At 35.6% G+C, this 23274-nt stretch overlaps 1 protein-coding gene across 1 annotated transcript in view; it reads left to right on the plus strand.

Moving 5' to 3' along the window:
* LOC126967241 (ras-related and estrogen-regulated growth inhibitor-like protein) overlaps positions 1-22427 on the plus strand; it is a 29920-nt gene extending 7493 nt beyond the window's left edge. Inside the window, exons 2-6 of the mRNA XM_050811731.1 lie at positions 7708-7764; positions 10381-10457; positions 12295-12476; positions 16735-16921; positions 19168-22427. Of these exons, the coding sequence (XP_050667688.1) occupies positions 7708-7764; positions 10381-10457; positions 12295-12476; positions 16735-16921; positions 19168-19236 (572 nt within the window). The 3' untranslated portion in view covers positions 19237-22427. The remainder of the gene's footprint in view (positions 1-7707; positions 7765-10380; positions 10458-12294; positions 12477-16734; positions 16922-19167) is intronic.
* The last annotated feature ends 847 nt before the right edge of the window (positions 22428-23274 follow it).

Genomic DNA, 23274 nt, shown 5'->3' on the forward strand with positions numbered 1-23274 from the left:
ATTTTATTCGCTTCAATGCTTTCCTTGTTAACAAAATCTATTTAATTGACAGCTGTTCAGGATTGATTGTTTATAATTTGTGTTTTTGTTATGAACGAGTTTTTAACCGACTTCGAAAAGGAGGAGGTTCTCAATTTGATGGGCATTATATTTATGTATGTACACCGATTACTCTGTCATTTATTTTCAGATTTACTTGAATGATTCTTATTAGTTTGATGCCAAATGTTTGCCATTTGGTTCCATAAAAATTTGACATAGGTTGGCCAATTAGTTTTCATTTCATGAGCATTTCATATGATTTTTTTTGTTTACGTGGATGATGTAATTATAGATTGTGTACGGCTTTTTACTGAGTTTCCATTTTATTAGATTATATATTTATTAAAGTAATTATCTAGTAAAAAAATAAGGACTCCGTGTCACCTTACATAACAGTGTATCACCAAAACAAGCCGATTAACATGTAAATACATAGCCCCACGCACACACTTACACTACTACAGGCCGATAGGCGGCCATTATGAGAGTTGTCATCGTCAGTGACAAATCAGTTTGCGTCTCAATAAAATATTTTAAAAATACCGTCGTGCGTTGTGAAAACGTGTAAAAACGATACTATATAAGTATTTGTGGCCATATTTAAGGGTGAAAAAATTGTATAACTAGTACCCCCCGTAACCACACACACACTAGCATAACGGTGCTTCACTTGCTAATATCATGACGCGGAGTCCTTATTTTTTTACTCGTCCGTGATTAAATGTGTTAGATTTGTATAAGAGGTGTCTTAAATTAAATCTCAATTTAGTTATTTTATACGTTTTAGTTTTTGAAGTCAGTTTTTTTAAACGTAGTTTATTTTTTCTTATGATATACTGAATAATGGTATATCCGAAATGCTGTTTACACCGGCCATGTAAGGTTTTCTTAAGAATTCTTGCCAGAAATGCTTGCATTTTCTGTTAAAGGTATCTCATCAAAAGGTTGTACATTGGGATAGATGGAATCATATTCAGCTTAGGATCAAGCAGATTGCGGTTTCCGAGTTTTTAACGAAAAGCTCCATAAGTCTGCATTGATCTGACTTTTGAAAGTTTTTTGCAATATTTATATGGTTGTTGAGCTAAATTTTGATTTCAAGCTGTTATCCTCAACCGATAAAGATCAAAATTTCTAGATTGTTTTAATTTCAATGATAATGTATTTTTATATATAATGTATTTTTAGACATTTTTTTATAAAAATAAGGAACGAGGCGAGCCGGACGACCGGAATATGCGAAGAGAACTGTCAATTTCGTAATACCAGATTACATTAACGAACTGCCCAAAGAGCTGCAAGAAATGTACATAAATACCACGAAAATAAAAAATACCTCCTTTAAAAGAACAGGTTTTGAAAAAATTAATGGCTCTAGGTTGCCAGATTAACCCGTTTTCGTGGTACTAATTTGATTAAATGTTAAGTATTTGTTCTGTATTGGCCAGTAAACTAAAAAAAATTTCGGCTTTGAACAGTTGATAAGATGCAATCAACACATCTGAAACCCTAGTCTATAGAAATAATATTTGCAAGCATTTAAAAAGCATTATTAATATAAATGATTAAAATTTACGAGAGAAATAAATCAGTTTTAATTACAAACAAACATATTAAATTTTAATCGACTTTGTTTGGGCGTTCATCATTTCAACTCACCCGTTGGTTTATCTCTCGTAATCGGATCGCGGAGAAAGTAAAACGTTTATATTTTAATAACATCATGTCGTCGGCAGGAAAGAGAAATAAAACGAAAATGAGAGTGAAGAATTTTGGATATTTCTCATAAATAACGATTAAATGTGTGGTAATATGGCAGCCGGAGCTATAAGCCCTCATTATGTTTTATATTACGTCTTGACACATATTTAACATTATATCGGTGAGATGATAAGTTTTTTTTTTATTATTTATTGACTCTTAGCAATCAATAATTGAATGGAAATTTAAGTTATTGTACTCACAATTAGGCTGCGATATTTTTTATGACTACTTACATATGTATATTACTTGGCGATATAAATTATTACTTACGTAATCGCATAACTACTTATTACTTATTTTTATTATTTTGTGGGAGGCTCCTTTGCACAGGATGTCGGCTAGATTATGGATACCACAACAGTAATGTGTAAGCATTACTGTGTGTCGGTATGAAGGGCGCTGTAGCTAGTAAAATAACTGGGCAAATGAGACTTTACATCTTATGTCTCAAGGTGACAAGCGCAGTTGTAGTGCCGCTCAGAATTTTTGGGTCTTTCAAGATTCCTGAGCGGCACTGCATTTTAATGGGCAGGGCATATCAATTACCATCGGCTGAACGCCTTGCTCGTGTCATTTTCATAGAAAAAAAGCCTTCGGAAGGTGCTCTAGTAACAAACTTTTGGCTACTTTGTAAGATACTAGCTGACCCGACAGACGTTGTTCTGTTCATAATAAAAAAAAACTTGGAATTTCGTAAAATCCGTTCTTAGCTGACCTCTACTCGGTGAAAAGAACTTAAGAACTAAAGAAGAAGTCTTTAGCTCTAATGGTTCCAGAGATATCGCGATGAGTGACTGTATACGTGGAAATCTTTTATATAACTAATAAATAACTCTTTTATATATATAGATATCCGAGATTTCTCCATGAGTTGAACCCAATACTAGTTGGTCGATAACCAATCAAACCGCTACCACCAGACTCGTAATGGGATTGTGGTCATGGAATGTAGATTTCAAGTCCATTGTCATGCGACATTATGGCAAGGTTGCGCAAGCGCACTGAAGCACGCATCAGTTACGACATCGGCTTAGTCGTGACTCGGACGCTACCAATTTATCGATCAATATCTCAAGTATCAAATGCCCTTATGGACTTCGGATCGTATCTATAAAATTATTATTTGAACATGGAACAATAAAATTGTACTGCATTCTATGATTTTAACATAGCGATATTAATTTATACCTGGTTCACCAGTAAACTGTCTCGAGGTTCTGTGCATGGTTTTCTAGACCTTCTACTGACGGAACCACTTTCTTGATATCGTTGCCAAGTCGTCTGGACGAATGACTCACATTCAGCCTCTGGGACACAAAACATTGACTACATCCTTCGTCAAGTAGCGCTATAATTTTGCTCGCTGTTATCGTTCTATTAACAATTTTAGAGACCGCTAATAATGGTATTAAGGCGAAGAGTAAGCAGAAAACACGCAAACATGGTGTTTTTAGACAATTTTTTTTGGTGAAAATATAGCATTTCGAGCAATGAACATTACTTAATCCTGTTACACATATCCTTAAGTCTTGTTTGTAGGTTGCTAATGCTTGCTGTTGGTTATAGTTAACACTCCCGAGCCTTTTTGAACTACCACTTTTCTTTGCAGTTAAACAAGTTTGTTGGCATGGCAGGACGCATTTTTTTAGTACTACTCTCAGAAAAGTTATTCTAATCGCTTGTACTTTTTTGTGTAGGTACATTTATTCAGATAAGTAGTGAATAACGAGTATTGTAAACTAATAAACTGTTTTCCACGCAAGAATTTTGAAAATATTGGCTTTGTTACATAGATGGCAAGCCGGCAGCCGTGAACTCATATCGCTCAAGGTCGCTAGCATTTAGTGTCGCCTTAAGACAACAAAACCTGAAAATATCAAGGAAATAGGACAATCCGACAATATTTATCTAAAAATTATTTAGATTATTAACGAAGTATCAACGATTCCCGCCACGATACGCAATTAACTGCAATTTTTGTTAAAGTCTAACTATGTCCTAAACTTGAATTAGGAATAAACTTTTTTTTGCACCACGACACTTCATATATGTACCAGTAAAAGGCATAAAAAGGCATAAAAGGCATTTATTTTCTCAAAATTGATTCCTTTAGAATTCTTTTTGATGTCATTTCTTATACTACTAGATACTACTACCGCTTCGGAAACAAATGGCGCTCTGAGAGAGAAGAAGCGGCGCAAGAAACTCTCCCAGCATTCTTTTTTTTGCGCTCTTTTCAATAAAAATATACAATATTGTACAGTTGCTATAAAATAATCACAATCTAGTCCCAGGCTGTCCGATCATTTAGATATTCAGCAGTGGAGTAATAGGATTTACGACAGAGCCATTTTTTTATAAAACATTTAAATTTATTTATAGACAATGCCTGAACAGTGGCTGGGACTTTATTGTAGAAGTGTATACATTTACCCTTAAAGCTATTATGTATCTTATGAAGCCTACTAGAATTAGTTACAAGCAATCCCTTATTTCTAGTGTTATAATAATGAAAATCACTATTAAGAGCAAAAAGGTGACGATTTTTGTGAACATATATTAAATTTTCATAAATGTACTGACAATAAACAGTCATAATATTTATTTCTTTAAATTTTTCTTTGAGAGACTGTCTATAACCAAGCTGATATATAGCACGAACAGCTCTCTTTTGCAGAGCAAACACTATATCAATGTCAGCAGCATGACCCCATAGTAATATACCGTACGTCATGATGCTGTGAAAATAACTAAAGTACACTAATCTAGCGGTCGCAACATTCGTGTACTCTCTAATCTTTCTAACTGCATATGCCGCAGAGCTGAGTCTATCTGCTAGATGGGTAATATGTGGACCCCACTGAAGCTTTTTATCTAACGTGATACCCAGGAAGACCGTAGTGTCCACAAGTTCCAATCTCTGGTCATTTATAAGTACGTTGGTTTGTACCTCCGCTGTGTTTGGTGTAATGAACCGTAAACACTTTGTTTTTTTTACTGTTTAAGTGCAGATTATTCGTCTCAAACCAACGCACTATCTTTGAGAGTGCATTGCTTACCTCGTCATCAATATCCGCACGTCGCTTCACTTTAAAAATAAGTGAAGTATCATCAGCAAACAATACAATCTCATGGCTATCATCTACCACAAACGGTAGATCGTTAATATATATAAGAAACAAGAAAGGACCGAGAATAGAACCCTGTGGAACACCTATTCGCACAGGTTTACCCGAAGACCGTTTGCCATTTACATCGACTATCTGAACTCTTTCGCTTAAATATGATTTTAACAGATTTAGGGCTCTATTTTTCACTCCATAATGCTTTAGTTTTAGGAGTAAAGTTTCATGGTGGACGCAGTCAAATGCTTTTGACAAATCACAAAAAATACCCAATGCATCCTGTGACTCTTCCCAGGCGTCAAAGATGTGCTCAATGAGTCTAGTACCCGCATTAATTGTTGATAAACCCCTAGTGAAACCAAAGTAATATTCTCAAATGATTATTGTTGTGATGTTTTGGCTCTTTATCTCTTATTTTGTATTTTACATAACTCATAAGATACAATAAGGAATAATTTAATTATACCGTCCTAAAATGATAAGTAAAGGCATCTGTCCACTACAACTTACTTGTTACGATCGTATCAGAAAAAAGTGTTCTTTTTACACGCTTTTTATTAGCTTCAACTGTATGTATGTTTGTTTGTAACCGACTTATTTGGGCGCTATTTTGACCCACTTTAAACAGCCAGATTTAGTTCAAACTTCGTAGACATATCGAGGATCGATGACAATACATTAATTTGATTAAATTATTCCATTTTTCGATTTGCAAAATAAGATTTTTGTTAATTTATATAATTTTTTAGGCAGGAATTGATGTTCCTTTTATATTTCAACCATTATCTTTTCACCCACTAGACTAATCACTCATCGACACTGTCGCGTGTCATGCACGGTATCAATCAAAATGTGATTCGATGGTGATATATTCTAGTTGTCATAGCAGTCCATGTTATGTTTCTATCTGTGCCTAATACATTCATAGCACGGCCATGGTACGGCACTATTTAGTGAGTAGACCACTAAAGTGCTCATAATAAACTGATATAACATTGACGACCCCTATAGCCCAGTGGTTAGTGACCCTACCTACTAAGCTAGGAGTCCCGGGTTCGTTTGTGCAAACATTTATATGATGAATATGAATGTTTGTTTCCGAGTCATGGATGTTTATAAGCATTTATATGAGTTTAAGCAGGTATGTTGTATTAAATATATCGTTGCCTTGTACCCATAGTACAGGCTTTGCCTAGTTTGGGGCAAGATAATTTGTGTAAAAGTTCCTTAATATTTATTTATTTATAGGGCAAGCTAGTTGATATACAGTGAAACTAGCTGCCCCGACAGACGTTGTTCTGTAGATAGTAAAAAAACAACTGTTTTATATTTCAAAACATCAAAAATTATTTCGTAAAGAATGCTCCCTGTTGTTAGAATGAAATTGTTTCACAGCGGAACTGTCAAATCGTGCGTCACTAAATTCTCTCATAGAAAACAAATATTGAAAATAAAAATATTTATGGGTCCCAAATCGAAATAAAAACTACCCTATCTCTCAAGTTGGACCAAACTGCCCTCCATGAAGTAATCACCATTAAAATCCGTTCATTAGTTTAGGAGTCCCTTGAGGACAAACATTGTGACACGAGATTTATATATATTAAGATGTTTGTTTAAAAATATAAGCTCAAGAAGTAGGATTGCAGTCTCTCACCTGGGAGGCTCCGATCCTTTAGAGGTGAAGGGAAACATCAAGAAGATATTCACCTACACCTGCAAAGAAATTCAAAGGTTGTGTGCAACCAAGTCACGCGGGGACAGCATAGGGGACTTATGCATGATCACCCTAAAACAGGATAGATTCGAGACTATTGGTGTTGGCGTATCCAAGTATTGCTCCGATCAATTCAGATAAAAATCTTGTTTAGTTATAAGGAATTACTAAGGCTAAGATCTGTAGAGAGTACTGAGACTTTGCTCAGACTTTTCTAACGTAAAACTTTGCTGAGTGTGATAAAACGCGACCTTGACTTTTGCGTTAGGCTACCTTAGCTTAAGCTGAGCATAATTTCAGCTGTCTAATCAAAAATCAATTATTCTTAGCTTAGATTTTTTATGATATTAAGGGACGAGACGACCAGGACGTTCAGCAGATGGTAACTAATACGCCCTGCTCATTACAACGCAGTGCTGCTCAGGATTGTTGTAAAACCCAAAAATTAGTGGCACTACAACTGCGCTCGTCACCTGAGACATAAATCTGATTCGCCCTGTAATTTCACTAGCTACGGCACCCTTCAGACCGAAACACAGTAATGCTTACATATTACTGCTTTACGGCAGAAATAGGCGTCGTTGTGGTACCCATAATTTAGCCAGCATCCAAAAGTTTTACTTAAATAAAGTCTAATCAACGTCGAAGTACGCTCTAGAAGTTGTCAGCCTTAAAGTATCTATTTTTAAATACAGTCCACCAAAATTGTGACGCGCGTTTTAATGCATTGTGCGGAGTAATGATCTCATCTTAGAAAGCCCTACGAGTCGCTACCAGGATTCTTCACACTTCATTTGGCCGGCAGCTATTCAAGCAACTTGCCTTGTCATCGTTGTTGATCACTATTTGTACACCAACTATTCAGGGAATACTAAATGCATTGCGTGAAAGGATTTATTGCTCGATATAGAAAGTTGGGTGTAACGACCGTCTGATTACTTGCCTTATAGAAATATTTCGTGTGCTTCGTTCCTTAGCGTTCATTTGAAATGGGTCACGTTCGCGTATAAAGTAAATAACTGAATGAGATGTCTCAATGTGTATTTTTCTTTGTTTTAGCTGTGGTGGTGCGTTATCTCACCAAGCGGTATATCGGGGAATACAGCTCAACCGGCGGTGAGTACATTTTAAGTCAGTAAACTTAATTAGTTAAAACGGTCAAAGCGAGGCAATAAAACAAAGTACAACTATTTTTGTTATATTTTAATAAAGTTTACAACTAAGATTAAGGATTGGTCTCTGCTGCGCTCCAACTAGGTACCGCACTACCTAAGAATAATAGCTGTTTTATTATAACTTCTACACGCTTGTATGCGTGGCATCTCGACACTCAATGGACATCTTTCAAATATTGTAACATACGCTTCGTGTTATTTTACATTGAAATTAATAAAATACAAAATTCTGGCCAATGATATGTGATCCCAGTGTCTTTCTTATTTCTTGTAGTATTATTTTAACAATGTTTTACTATGCAACCACGCATTTAATTTCCAATTATGAGCAAAGTTTAACAAAACATGTGGAACACGTCAACATCACACATTGTACGAGACTGGCTCGAGTACGCCTACTTGGGCGTAGTATTAGTTGCCGCACTTTGCCACTACGCCTGCCTTATCTAGTTGGAGCGCAGCGGCGACCAATCCTTAATCTAAGGAAAACAATAAAATTTTATGAAATATTGTTTCAATGCTTTCTTTATTATGTTTCTTTTAAAACCCAACATGGCAAATTTACAAAATTTTCCATATTGTTGTGTATAAATTTAACTCTTGCAATATAATTCATCATCATCATCAGCCGGAAGACGTCCACTGCTGGACAAAGGCCTCCCCCAAAGATCGCCATGATGATAGGTCCTGCGTTGCCCTCATCAGACGTATTCCGGCGATCTTTACCAGATCGTCGGTTAATCTTGTGGGGGGCCTACCAACACTACGTCTTCCGGTACGTGGTCGCCATTCGAGGACTTAACTAACCCAAACGGCCATCTGTCCGTCGAGCTATGTGCCCTGCCCACTGCCACTTCAGTTTTGCAACTACATATCAACACACAATTTACGACAGCAGACACGTGTTCTGTCAAGTCTCATACTCTTCGTAAACATATTCAACAGCTTATTAGTTATGGAAACAAATGAAATAGTTGTAAAATGTTTATTGATGCGAGTAATATAATAATTACAAACAACATTTTCCTTGTAGGGCTCAAGGCGCCAGAGATAGCTTGAGGTTAATATTTTCATTAATAATACCGAATGGACACTTAAGATAAGACAACAATATGTTAATTCTGATTCGGTTTTATTACAGCGGGTTCCGATACAGTAGCACAACATGGACTTATTGCAATTAACGTCAATTTATGAGATTGCTGTGTCATTTTGCGCGTACGACGTTGGTCATGTAGGAAACAATATCCTTCCGTCCTTTTTACGTCAATCTCATGACGTTTTTAATGTTTATTATAATATTATTTGTTTTGTTTTTAATTTTCGTCAGCGATAAGTAATTCAATAACGAAATTTACGTAATATTAAGATAATTATATCGAAGGATAATAAGGTTTTTTGAAATGAAAGGTTTTAGTTTTAATATTAACACATACTGTAATGTTTAATGCTCTGTTTAGTGGATTGTACTTTACATACTTTATTATATAGTTATATATTACTTATTATCTGAAATAAATAATAAATTTAGCAACTATTTGGAACTGTAAAGAAGATCCTGTAGATGAAGCCACAATCTGAGAGTTGAACAAAGCATACAAGATTTTATGACGATACGTCACTCGAACGGTTGGCTCAGTTGGGAGTGCACTGGCATGGAACGACAGATGTTGTGGTGTGAGTCCCGCATCGTTCATAATTTTTTTTTCTAATTTTATTTGTGTATTAAGCAATGCAATCTAGGAAGAAGCGAGGGTTATCACTTTAAAAACATAACAAATTAACTATTTGGAAATAATGTTAGGTTTAGTTTTATTTTTGTCTGCTTTCATTGGTATACATGTCAATTAGACATAGATATTAACTCTTGGAACAAAAATATATCACTTTTGGTATCGTATTTATTTCATAGAATCTATTTCATAGAATTGTTGCAGTTCACAAAAATAGGTCAAGTGTAAGTCGCCCTGTTTGTCAAAGGAACCCGTACTATCACACAAGATAAAACATTTTTTTATGAGAAAAGTCGTTCGCCTGATGATAAGAGACACGCCAAGCCTATTAAAATGTAGTGCCAGGATTCTTGAATAACCCAAATTTGGAAGCAACGATTATGGAGAGGCTTTTGTCCAGCAGAGGACGTCTTCCGGCTGAAATGAAAAAAAAAGGAAGCGATAATTGAGTCGTTAAATCTCACTAACCCAGTAATTTCACCAGCTACGGCGACCTTCGTTCTGTGCAAAGAAGCCTAGAACTATTTCCTCTTTTGAAATACATTGGTAAAAGCACAGTTTTTTTTAATTTGCACTATGACACCAGATTTAGAATCGGCCATTTTGTTTGTATGTTTTTTGTTTGCCAGCAATACTAATACACAAATCTTTTTCAAATCGTCAACTGTCTTACTACTACGGCTTATGACATATAGCCCGCTTACAGATGAACGGACGGTCGCACATACAGACAGACATTAGTTCGGAAGCCAATAATGGAGTAGGCTATCTGGATGCACCTATAACATATTGCAATGAAAATTAATATTGATAAATTGTTTCAGATTTTCTTTACCAGCACCGCGTCGCGTTCGATGGGGCTGTATCTGAAGTAGAAATACTTGACACTTCCAATTGTGCGGTAAGAATTTATTTTATATTAATTTCAGCTACTTTTTGATTCTGTCTAAATATTATCCTTCGTTTTTAGAGTTAAAGAACTAATAATTGGTGTGCGTGACAAGCTACGTCTTACACTCGGGATTTGTTTGACACTTTGTATTAGAGTGCGTGAGTTGCTGAAAATAGATTTTAGTTAAAAACTCAATTTTTTTTTGACGTTTTGACAGCTGTCATAGTCTATCTAGACGTATACATGATTTAAGATGTTTAACGCAGTAATGTCACTTCTAATATCTTGTTAATTAGATTTCTATAATGCTGAAATACAATTTTGTTAACCTGATTTTAAAACGTAATATTTTATTCTAGATAAATATTTCCCGGCTACCTAATTATAATGATAGACCGTTATCTGATCCGATCACGTTAATATGATACGACGTCTTCATTAAGTCTTATATAATCATGGTTATTAACTCTAATAGGAAGCGAGCATACTCGAGATAATGCTCGATTAGACATAAAACAATAGAGATTTTAATCTGACAAGTGCAGATTTATCCGTTTAGTTCGCGGTACGATTTAATTATAAGGAAATTACAAGCTTTTATATTATGACATGGGTTCTCGATACACTCGATTCCAAATGAATGGGTTACGTAATCGCTCGACTCTAGAGCAAATCACTTACTCATTGTTTTGATTAGAGCAAACAAGTCTTGTTTTCATTCCACGGGCATGTTTGGTTGAACCGTTGGATGTTATGTGTTGCGTGTTAATTTTATTCCACAAAGGCGTTGACATGACTGTGCGAATTTATCATCTAAGTACATCAGCTAGTACATTATTTATTGGCTGCTATTGCGTTGAGAGTTGAATGTATTCTGTTGTGCAACTTTGTGTAAGGTGTGTGGTGTAGAGCAGATATTTACTACCTTTGTATTGAAAATTATTGATGTTACGTTGTAATAAATGGAGATGTCCTAAGCGCAAAATGCTTGTAAGTGTTGGTTGTAACATGCTTGCTAGAGCTCTCGTAAATAATAGCTCGAACAAATAAATATATTACTTCCTATTACACTGTTATGTAATTAGAGGATTGCAATTTCTTAGTTAGTAAGTCTTTTGTTGGGCGATGTATATGCTTCTACAATATGATCCCAGAAAATGTACAAAACAAATGTGTTACGAAATTTAAAAGAATTGTTAAAAAACGTTTGTGTGGGAAAGGTTATTATAGCATAAACGATTTTCTTAATGACACCACGGACTGGGATTAAAGCGAACACCCTCATGCTCTTTAATTATTAATGTTTATTGTACGATATTACATTGTAATCCATATTTTATATAAAAAAAAGCCCGCTGAGTTTCTTGCGCCCATTCCTCTCAGGTCTGAGGCAGTCTCTTTTGAATGGGTGGTAGATTTTGACGTTCAATAAGTGATTATAAATCCTATTTTGAATAAAAATATTTGAATTTGAATTTGAATTTTACTACAATTAAATAAAACGTTATTTAACAATTCTTTTGAATATCATAATAATTTTGTTTTGAACAATATAATATGTGATAGATGATTAAGAGATACCCTGCAATAACGTGATTAAAAAAAAATCAAATGCCACATTTCTGTATTTGATATTAAAATATATACAAAATTACTTATAATCTACTTATAGATATCAGATAGGTCTTTGAAAACTTATTTCTACAACCCTATCTACGTGTTGAGAGATAAAACTTTAATTTGTTTAGAGCTAATACATAAAGTTTGTGGGGGGAAATCCAGGAAACTGGGAAATCCTGGCTATTTGCTATCACATAGCATGATTAAAAATGATATGGTTGTATAGATACGTGGCTGCCTGCTCGATCATGTCCGGTGGGGAGAGGCATTCGCTGTTGTGTACTCTGTATGCGAGAGGCGGTCGTTCCTCGCCGCCGCTGAACTGCTAGCACTTCTGGAACGAACGAGGCTTCCAGGTTGTGCAGCCGTCACTCTCTTGGGCAATAAACGAGACCTCGAACACGCCAGGTAAGACTCCTTTCTTGAATACTCCGATAGACTGGGGGAGGATTTTAAGTTTAAGTTTTTTTTTATGGAAATAAAGGACGAGACGAGCAGGACGTTCAGCTGATGGTAATTGATACGCCCAGCTCATTAAAATGCAGTGCCGCTCAGGAATATTGAAAAACCCCAAATTTTCTGAGCGGCAATACAACTGCACTCGTCACCTTGAGACATAAGATGTTAAGTCTCATTTGCCCAGTAATTCCACTAGCTACGGCGCCCTTCAGTCCGAAACACATTAATACTTACACATTACTGCTTCACGGCAGAAGTATGCGCCGTTGTGGTACCCATAATCTAGCAAAGGAGCCGACTGGTAATGCAACCAGTTTGAAACTATGAGCAGCCGTGTTGCAGGATTAGAAATAATAATAATAATAAACATTATTTTAAGTATCATAACTCATATTTGTTAGTAATACAGCAAACTTATTTTTATGTTAGTAATTATCCTAAACCTAGTACTAATTAAGTTACAGACGCGTGTCATTGCTGCGTCATTCCGTTAGAAAAACTTCAGCAATGACACACATATCTGCAGTCCAACCTGCTCGCAATCATCTTCAGAATGCTGTTGGTACTGCCCCGCACTTCTGCTCACTAGGGATCCTATGTTTTGACATGTTTTGCGCATAGTCGCATGTTGACATCCGTGATGCGCTACAAAATTGGGGCCGCCCCATCAGCACTCTGCAAGCATTGTTATATTGAACACGAACCTGTACATACTTGGCCCACAGATTGCACGTGTTGAAGGTTGTACAAAAGGCACTGAACAGCGTTACCAATAATTACTCTTTAAATAATCAGTAACTCACTCTTAGATATCTTTAGCCTATTGATTGTCCATTAGGAGTCTACACAATTTGAAATCAACACAAAAAATCTAATATAAATTAACTGATTCTCTTTACCAGGGGGAGGCTCCTTTGCACAGGATGCCGGCTAGATTATGGGTACCACAACGGCGCCTATTTCTGCCCTGAGGCAGTGTAAGCATTACTGTGTTTCGGTCTGAAGGGCGCCGTAGCTAGTGAAATTACTGGGCAAATGAGACTTAAAATCTTATGTCTCAAGGTGACGAGCGCAGTTGTAGTGCCGCTCAGAATATTTGGGGTTTTTCAAGAATCCTGAACGACACTGCATTGTAATAGGCAGGTCGTAGTGCTCGTCTCGTCCCTTATTTTCATAAAATAAACTGTCCGGTCTGAAGGGCGCCGTAGCTAGTGAAATTACTGGGCAAATGAGACTTAAAATCGTATATCTCAAGGTGACGAGCGCAGTTGTAGTGCCGCTCAATACATTTGGAGTTTTTCAAGAATCCTGGGCGACACTGCATTGTAATAGGCAGGTCTGAGTGCTCGTCTCGTCCCTTATTTTCATAAAATAAACTCTCCGATAGTCATGTGTGAAAGACGTGGTACAAAATTGAAATGAGTTTAAATATATGAAGGTATTGGGAGTAACCATGATATTGAGCTAATGGTGCGTGTGTTTTGAACTGTGGATCAAAAAAAGCGTCAGGTAGTGTTAGATTCCATATAGATAAGTGTTCCAATATTTAAATTTCACATTCCACCTTCGCACGACACGCCACAAATTAGGGTATCATCCCCACCATCTGGATGTGTGGCGGTCCTCCACAGTGCGGTTTTCAAGGAGCTTTCTTCCACGTACTACAAAGCTTTGGAATGAGCTTCCTTGTGCGGTGTTTCAGGGACGATACGACATGGGTACCTTCAAAAAAAGCGCGTACACCTTCCTTAAAGGCCGGCAACGCTCTTGTGATTCCTCTGGTGTTGCAAGAGAATGTGGGCGGCGGTGATCACTTAACACCAGGTGACACGTACGCTCGTTTGTCCTCCTATTCCATAAAAAAAACTCATGTTCCTAAATAACAAAATATGTATAATCATTGGTGTGAATATAGAACAGCATTCTCAACCGCAAGTGATCGTATTCCACGCGAGTGTTGATCAAACCTTTAGCGATTAAGAATTATACACATACACAAAGTATAATGTTTAATTTATAGACACATAATAAACATATAAAACACGGAGTTATTACATTTATAGCTGTATTCGGTAGCAGAACTTATCAAGTTTTATCAAAATTATAAATATCCAATGAAAAATAATTAATACTTAAGAGTCATTTTACACAATTTAATAAAATTTAACGACAACCTACTTTTGATTAATAATTCTGCTTCGGTCAAAGCCATTTTACGAGTCGTAGGCTCCTTTGAATAGGATGCCGGCTAAATAATGGGTACCGAAACGGCGCCTATTTCTGCCATGAAGCAGTAATGTGTAAGCATTACTTTGTTTCGGTCTGAAGGGCGCCGTAGCTAGTGAAATTACTGGGCAAATGAGACTTAACATCTTATGTCTCAAGGTGACGAGTGCATTTGTAGTGCTGCTCAAAATTTTTTGGTATTTCAAGAATCCTGAGCGGCACTCCATTCTAATGGGCAGGGTGTATCAATTACCTTCAGCTGAACATCCTACTCGTCTCGTCCCTTATTGTCATAAAAAAGCCACATAAATGATTTATTTATTGAGTTTATTAAAATATACATGATACTTATTGTGCAATATCGTATATGAATCAAATTATTGTATTAACGAAGACGTAATAAGTGTGACACTGAGATATTGTGTCGATTCGTTTTACATTTATTTATTGATTAATCCTTTAACGGCCTGTATGTTTATCCTTCGAGAGTTGAGCAACTTATTGCAAGTAAGATCCTTTAAAACGATTGTCTCTTTAATGTATTATTTACTCAAAGCGACTGCTTGCGATATGGGAGTGAATATTTCGAAAGCAGTTTTATTACAGAGCATTAAAATATGGACTTTTTAAAGGCTATCAATGTCTAAATATTGGTACATTATGATTTGTTATCGATATAAAAATATGTTTTGGGATTTCTTACAATTTTTTTATGTTATTGCATAAGGTGGCCTATTTTAGTAAAGCTCATTTTTCGTATTGACAAAATTAACATTTTGCATGTTGGCGAGCCTGTCAATTCATGGTTTTGAACATATCTTCTGAGTATTATTAAGTATTATACATGTCATCGGCCGATCGTTGGATTAGCCACATCGTGATAGGCAAATGATCTAGTCATCTCACACCAGACATATCGTTCAACGCTTAAGGTTTGACGATTTGGCCAGCGACACTTGGGCATATCGTTTGTGTAGGGTGTCCAAGGCTTTAAAATTTGTGATTATATAAAATGACGGTAGATACAATGTTACTTGATAAAAAATATTTTAGGACTTACTAGTAAACAAGGGCCGATTCGGCTTTGGCATTCGCCGGCTCCTGCCGCGGCACGCTACACTCGTTTCTTGCGCTGTCTAAATTTGTTTTAGGGACCTACTAGTGAACAAGGGCCGATTTGGTTTGATAGCAATTAGTTGATTATATTACTGTATAACAAAAAAAAATTATGACTACAGTAAAAAAAATCACTACGTTTTACTGTTTTGATATTGGACTTCTAAACCTCTTTATTTCTCTATTTCTAAAGTCAGTTTTGGTAATTGAAACAATTATCAAGCAATGGATTTTGTTAAACTTTATTTAAGCTGTCATTGTTTTGCCGATTGACATAATTATAAAAGTATTAGTTTGTATAATGATGTTATAATGTGATGAAATTTTTTCTTTTAATTATGTTGTCGAATGAGTCATTTAAAGAAATAATAGTTTGGAAAGTGATCATTTTATCAAGTAAATACCTTACGTTACTTTTTAAATTATTAGACCGAAGGCTCCCGCTGCATAGACACCCTACTCATTTTATTCGTTCAATAACCTATAATCAAATATGGAACGTTAACGTACAAACATTAGAATATTTGATAAAACTACAAACTTTTAACACATTCCACTATTATTATATTTAGCCAAAATCCATCTTCCACTCACGTGAACAAAGCGTAGAGTGCGATGAGAGCGCCACCATCGGCGCGAAATGCAACAACTTCACGATCGGCCCATTGATCAGCTGGGATTATCGACAAATACGTTGTTATCGTTAAACGTCCGACTTTTTCCGGGGCACATCGAATTTGGTAGATATGGCCGGCCAAATCAGGAAGTTCCGGCGTTTGGAGAGATGCTCTGGCCATTCCAACGATGCACCCACGACATACATATTATATATATTATAGATAATAACAGTTATTTTTTTACATAGGGAGGTCCACGCAGAAGAAGGCCAAGAGCTGTCGTTGCGCTTCGGCTGCCAGTTCTACGAAGTATCTGCAGCTGAGTCCAGCGCCGGCGCAGCTCTCGCCTTCCATGCATTGCTCAGAGAGGCTCGCTCACTAGCATTACTGCTTCCAGCACCAAGAAGAAAATTAGCCGCCTATTCAGTCTCCAAGGTAATATTTATAATGAATAAGAAATACAAATGAAAATTTATTGAAGCAGGCGTTACTTTGCGTAAATCCAATTATTATAAAATGTTTTGAGTTTTCTTGAGTGTATATATTTGTCTTCAAACAATCCGACACGTGTTTCGCCTCTAAGCGAGGCATCCTCATAATTTGTTGACTCGCCAAACTCTGGCAAGAGAAGACGGGTAGTCTCGTTATTGTTTTTCATCAACCGGAAGTTTTACACGATTATCGGTCCTGCGCTGCCCTCATCCAACGTATTCCGGTGATTTTGGGGGTCTACCAACACTGCGTCTTCCGGTACGTGGTCGCCATTCGAGGACTTTACTGCTCTAACGGCCATCTGTCCGTCAAACTATATGCCCTGCCCACTGCCACTTAATTTTTGCAATTATTTATATTTATCGCCTGGTATAGGTAGTAACCAATAAAATATAAAAATGACGTCCAAGGTCACGGATATAACATGCGTCATCCATCAGATTCTACCATCTCTACATCACTTATATTTGCTTTGAACCAAAAAGACATAATACGTAATTTCATGGTTTTTTAAAAGTGATGTTGATGTACGAATTTTTCCCTAAGTATGTATAACTAAGTTCGCGTTCTATAACGCCATTTGAGAACCCTCGTTCTGAAGTACGCACAGAAATCTTCAAGTTTTTGTATCAATTCATAAATGTCATAACATATGAGGTAGTGTCTCATGCGAATGCTATGTGGGTTCCCACCGCGTAGTAACGTGGCGCCGACCGGAGTAATCTCAACTATTTTCATCTGCATTTCTAACAGCATTCATAACTCGCTTTTCTTATACAGCCTGTTCCATGAGTTATATTACGAAAATATTACATGACATAATGGAGCAAATTTGATTGAAAACCGTTCACCACGCATTGCAGGTGCCAGGTCGACCTGTTATAGTTAATAAATCATTGTATTTGTTGAATGCGATTAATATTTATGACTGAAATCACGACTATCATGTTTTACAATGAATTCAGGCTCTAAAGGTTGATGCATCCAAAATATACGATTATACATATTTATAAAGTTTATTTTTATTACTTTTGATGAAATATTTGATAAAATAATTTAAACACGATTCATATATTGGATGCAGCATCTTACAAAATCATTTATTATGTATATTACAGACATTGTAAAATACTCCATTTGATTGAAAAGAGTGGCCGTTGAGTTTCTTGTATGTTCTTTTCACGAGCTCTACTTTTTCCGAACATTTGGTAGATTCAGTAATTTAAAAGAAATATCATGTTTAAATAATATGAATTATTTCATGAAAAATAATAAGTCATTGTTTGTGTAAGGATGCTTCGTGAACATGATGGTCGTTATGACTGTCATAATTAGTAATGACATCCAACAAATACAATGATTTAAGAACTATAACACGTTGACCTGGCACCACGAGTTGACGCATGGATTAAGGCGACATAGAAACAGACCATGCATAATAAAAATACTATAGGATTATTTATTTTGTCATTGAAACTAAGAATTCCTTCTATATGATATGTGTATATTAGCTTCTATTACACAGCATGAACTAACTTATCTCTGTACGGAAGATTACACTCATTATGTGACATATTAAGGCGACACTAAATGCCAGCGACCTTGAGCGATATGAGTTCACGGCTGCCGGCCCGCCATCTATGTAACAAAGCCAATATTTTCAAAATTCTTGCGTGGAAAACAGTTTATATGCTTACAAGCCTCGTAATTCACTATTAATCTGAATAAATGTACCTACACAAAGTACAAGCTTTAGAATAACTTTTCTGGGAGAAGTACCAAAAATATGCGTCACGCCATGCCAAAAAACTTGTTTAACTTCAAAGAAAAGTGGTAGTTCAAAAAGGTTCGGCAGTGTTAACTATAACCAACAGCAAGCATTAGCAACCTACAAATAGGACTTAAGGATATATGTAACAGGATTGAGTAGTGTTTATAGCTCGAAATGCTATACTTTCACCACAAAACTTGTCTAAAAACACCATGTTTGCGTGTTTTCTGCTTACTCTTTGCCTTAACGACCACGGCTGGAAACCTTGTGTGCGGTAGAGATGTTTTGTCTTCCTTGAGACGATGTACTTTGTAATATTGCATATCAATGCCTTCCTTAGTTTTATGTATTGCATTGTTATCTATTTAAAACTTGAAAATTTAATGTACCTTTACTTATGTAAATACTTTGTCGACAGGTAATTGGGACAATATTTGGCAAGAACAGCAAAAGTGTGCGAAAGAAGCGACCGTCATTAAGTATTTGAAATTATTTATTTTATATTATAACTTAAAATCTATAGACTGCGTTAGAATAAGTAACGGGTTGTACAGCTATAAAACCTATCAAAATATTCTATAAAAATATTTAACGAATTAATATTTTTATCATTTAAAATGTATTTTTGCCAGGTTTTATAATTTAAGCCCCGAATATTTTATGAAATTGTGATAATTATGTATCTCATACTTTAAGGAGGCTATAACTATAATATATTTTAAGGCTTGAATTTCACCTTGTAGGTTGAGAGACGACAATAACATGCTCGGCCGGGTAGCTCTCAAGATTAAAATGATACTAATATCCAAATAAGAAATCCCATTTGACACATTTATATCCTCAGATTAAGGATTGGTCTCCGCTGCAGTCCGACTAGATACCGCAGTACTTAAGAACAAAAGCTTTTTTATTATGGCAACTATTAGATGCTTGTGTGCGTGGCATCTTAACACTCAATGGCATCTTTCAAATTTTGTAACATACGCTTCGTGTATTTTACATTGATATTAATAAAAAACAAAATACTGACTGATATGTGATCCTAGTGTCTTTCTTATTTCTTGTAGTATTATTTTTACAAAGTTTTACTACGTTTTAGTTTCAATCTTAAGCAAAGTTTAACAGAACATGTGGCACGTCAACGTCACACATTGTTGGAGACTAGCTGGAGTACGCCCACTTGGGCGTAGTATTAGTTGCCGAACTTTGCGATTACGCCTGCGGTATCTAGTTGGTGCGCAGCGGAGACCAATCCTTAATTTAAGTGTATATTTTAAAAAACTTCAATCTTGTAAAATATTATGAAAATCAACTGATTTTGTTTAATGTCCCGACAGATTGATGATTTCAAGGTAAATAAATTGTGTTGTTGTTACGAAAATATGTCGCCGCAGAACTATCATACTGAAAATCAAATGTGCGAAAGCAATTTTTGAGATTTTTTACAGTTTCTTTGGGTTTTCCTTTATAAATTTCATACGGGCGCATTAAAATATCATTGCTTTTGTGGCGAACGACGTAGCGGCGGACTAGTTTTGTATTTCAACTATCCATCTTGCTTGAATTATTTAAAACTAGCTGACCCGGCAGACTTCGTACCGCCTCAATCGATAAAAGACCTAAACTTTTGTATAAAATAAACTTAAAACAAACAAAAGGAGTTCTTTTTTAAGTGTTTTTTACTACCTTTATTTCACTACCCGTGTTTTAAGGAAGTTTATTTTTTACCTCCTGAGAAACTTAGAAAGATATAAAAATTCATTTTACACTATTATTTTTATTTGATTCCGAGTATTTTCATATTTATTCAACCTTTTAAACCTTCTCTGGACTTCCACAAATAATTCAAGACCAAAAGTAGCCAAATGGGTCCAGCCGTTCTCGAGTTTTAGTGAGACTAACAAACAGCAATTCATTTTTATATATCTATATAGATGTTATCTGTCAAATGGGACCTTGTATTTGGAACGGACAGACAGATAGTTGCAGAAAGCATCTTTAAAGTTAATGTTTCATTAAATCACACGCTATCTTTGACTGTCAAAATGAAAAAGAAAGTGACGGTATTATATTTAATGAAACATTAACTTTAAGGATGTTTTCTGTAACTAGCGGTATATATTATTAACAATAATCGTCCAACGGTGTTATATTGTAGTTAAAAATTACCGTAAAAATTATGATTTCTAATTAATTTGTTTGTTGCTAATTATCATCTTAGATTCTATCTGGCTTTGCTATTTAAAACTCGAGCATTTACTTAAACTGAAACAGGGCTAATAATGTTTTGTGAAATTAGACAAAATAATAGAGTGTTTAACCGATTTGAGACGCATTTATTTAAATTATTTTGAACTGGCCCTAAGTACTTATAATTTTGACGTCTGGTGGACGAGTCTAATGTTTTGTGGGTTGCCAGCTCAATTTGTTATGGACCTAATTGTAAAGAAGACAATCTTAACCATTATGAGATTACTTCTAGTGTAAAGTGTGAGAGACTCTTATTTTTTGTTACATGTGCGTCGTCTCCTTTTGTTTGTATTTCAAGGGCAAAAATATATGGCAAAACAATTTTGAGTTTATAATTTATTTTTGCAATATCGAAAGATTTATTAAGGAGATACATTAAAAATAGATTGAAGCGGTAAAGGCGTGACTTTGTAATCGACGTAAGCATAAACAAACAAACTATTTTCAATAAATAATTATGTATCAATTTATAAGTGATTATTACTTGATGTATTAAACTACAGGTATTCTATTGTCGAGTGATAAAACGCTGAAAAGCGTGTCACAATGGTCTATCTATCACAGGGTTTTTTTCTAAAGAGAAAATTTATTTAATCATGTTTCGGCTATTACTTGAAAGAATACAATCATTTAAAAAAAAGAACAAATTTAGCACATTAGATAGACTTTGAGCAACTCACGCACACTAACACAAAGTGTCATACAATTCGCGAGTTTAAGACGTAGCTTGTCACGCATAATAAACTAAATATCCGGACGACCGAGCCTTGCTCGGATTTTTAAAAATGTACAAAACTTGAACAAAAAAAAAACTAATAGGACATCTGGATTCGAACCGGGGTCTTCTGCTTTCCGGATCACCCAATGTCCCATCTGAGCTATAATAGTCTTGTATATAGTGGCGAAATTTACCTTTGTATTCTAATGTTATTGTAGCTGTTTCTCATTCAAACATGGATAAAACCATTTTTTTTAATTGAAACCTAGCTAGATCGATTTATCACCCCCGAAATCCCCTGCATACTTAATTTTATGAAAATCGTTGGAGCCGTTTCCGAGATTCAGATTATATATATATATATATATATATATATATACAAGAATTGCTCGTTTAAAGATATAAGATAAGATATTCCTGGCCTGTTTTTATCGGTTGCCAAACAGAAAGAGACTATATCTAGACGTATAAATTATCTTAGCAACCAGACCAGTTGTAGCAGATAATAATTAAAAATAAACGTGAATATTTTGAAGTTTGCCCTTCGATGACATAGGTACTTGTGAATAAAAATGTATTATTAATTGTAAATATAGATAATAGTAAACCTCGCATTAAATGTATATTAACTTAAGAATAGTATATAATGTACAAAGATTATGAAAAATGTTTTATTACGAGACTACAAATATATTAAATATCCGATAAAATTATGTTGTTTTTTTTTCTACTCATTACTATCCAATATTGGTGTGTATATTCTCAGTATCTTTCTTAACTTTTAATTGGATTTGTGTCGTCATAATCAAAACTTAAATATTTTGATTTTTAAATCCGCTGAGAATTTCTTTTTTAAGATTACAATTATACAAAATTATAAAATTATTGCACTCGTCACCTTGACACATCAGATGTTAAGTCGCATTTGAACAGTAATTTAGCTAAGGCGCCCTTCAGACCGAAACACAAATGCTTACACATAACTGCTTTACGGCAGCAATAGGCGCCGTTGTAGTACCCATAATCTAGCCGGCATCCTGTGCAAAGAAGCTTCCACTGGTAAAAAATTAGGTCTTGAAAACTTTAAAAAATCATTCAGTCTATGAAACTTTGTGATAATTTGAAGCTCCCAGTATAAACCATATTGAGCTAGTCATTAAAAGTAATTTAGTGGGTTTTTTACGAAAAAAATTGACGATACAAGCAAGACATTCATCTGATGGTATAGGTTATAGGTTATCACGGGCTACTATCCGCAACTCGACGACTATGGCGCGCCTATTTTACGTGGTGAGGTGGGCAGCTAATCTTGCCATCCCAGCTCCTCAAGGTAGTTAATCAAACCTCTGATGTCACCCATGACCTCGGGGAGAGTCCTCGGTGATCCCAGGTGTTTGGCCCGGTAAGTGGCCACACTCCTATACTCCAGAATGATGTGTGCGGCCGTCTCTTCTGCCTCCATGCAGGCTCTGCACAGCGGGCTGTCGGTGACACCTATACTAAACAGATGTTTGTTAAAAGGGCCATGGCCCGTTATAACATCGGTTAATTTACGTA

Source organism: Leptidea sinapis, chromosome 12 (genome assembly GCF_905404315.1).
Source record: "Leptidea sinapis chromosome 12, ilLepSina1.1, whole genome shotgun sequence".
NCBI lineage: Eukaryota > Metazoa > Arthropoda > Insecta > Lepidoptera > Pieridae > Leptidea > Leptidea sinapis.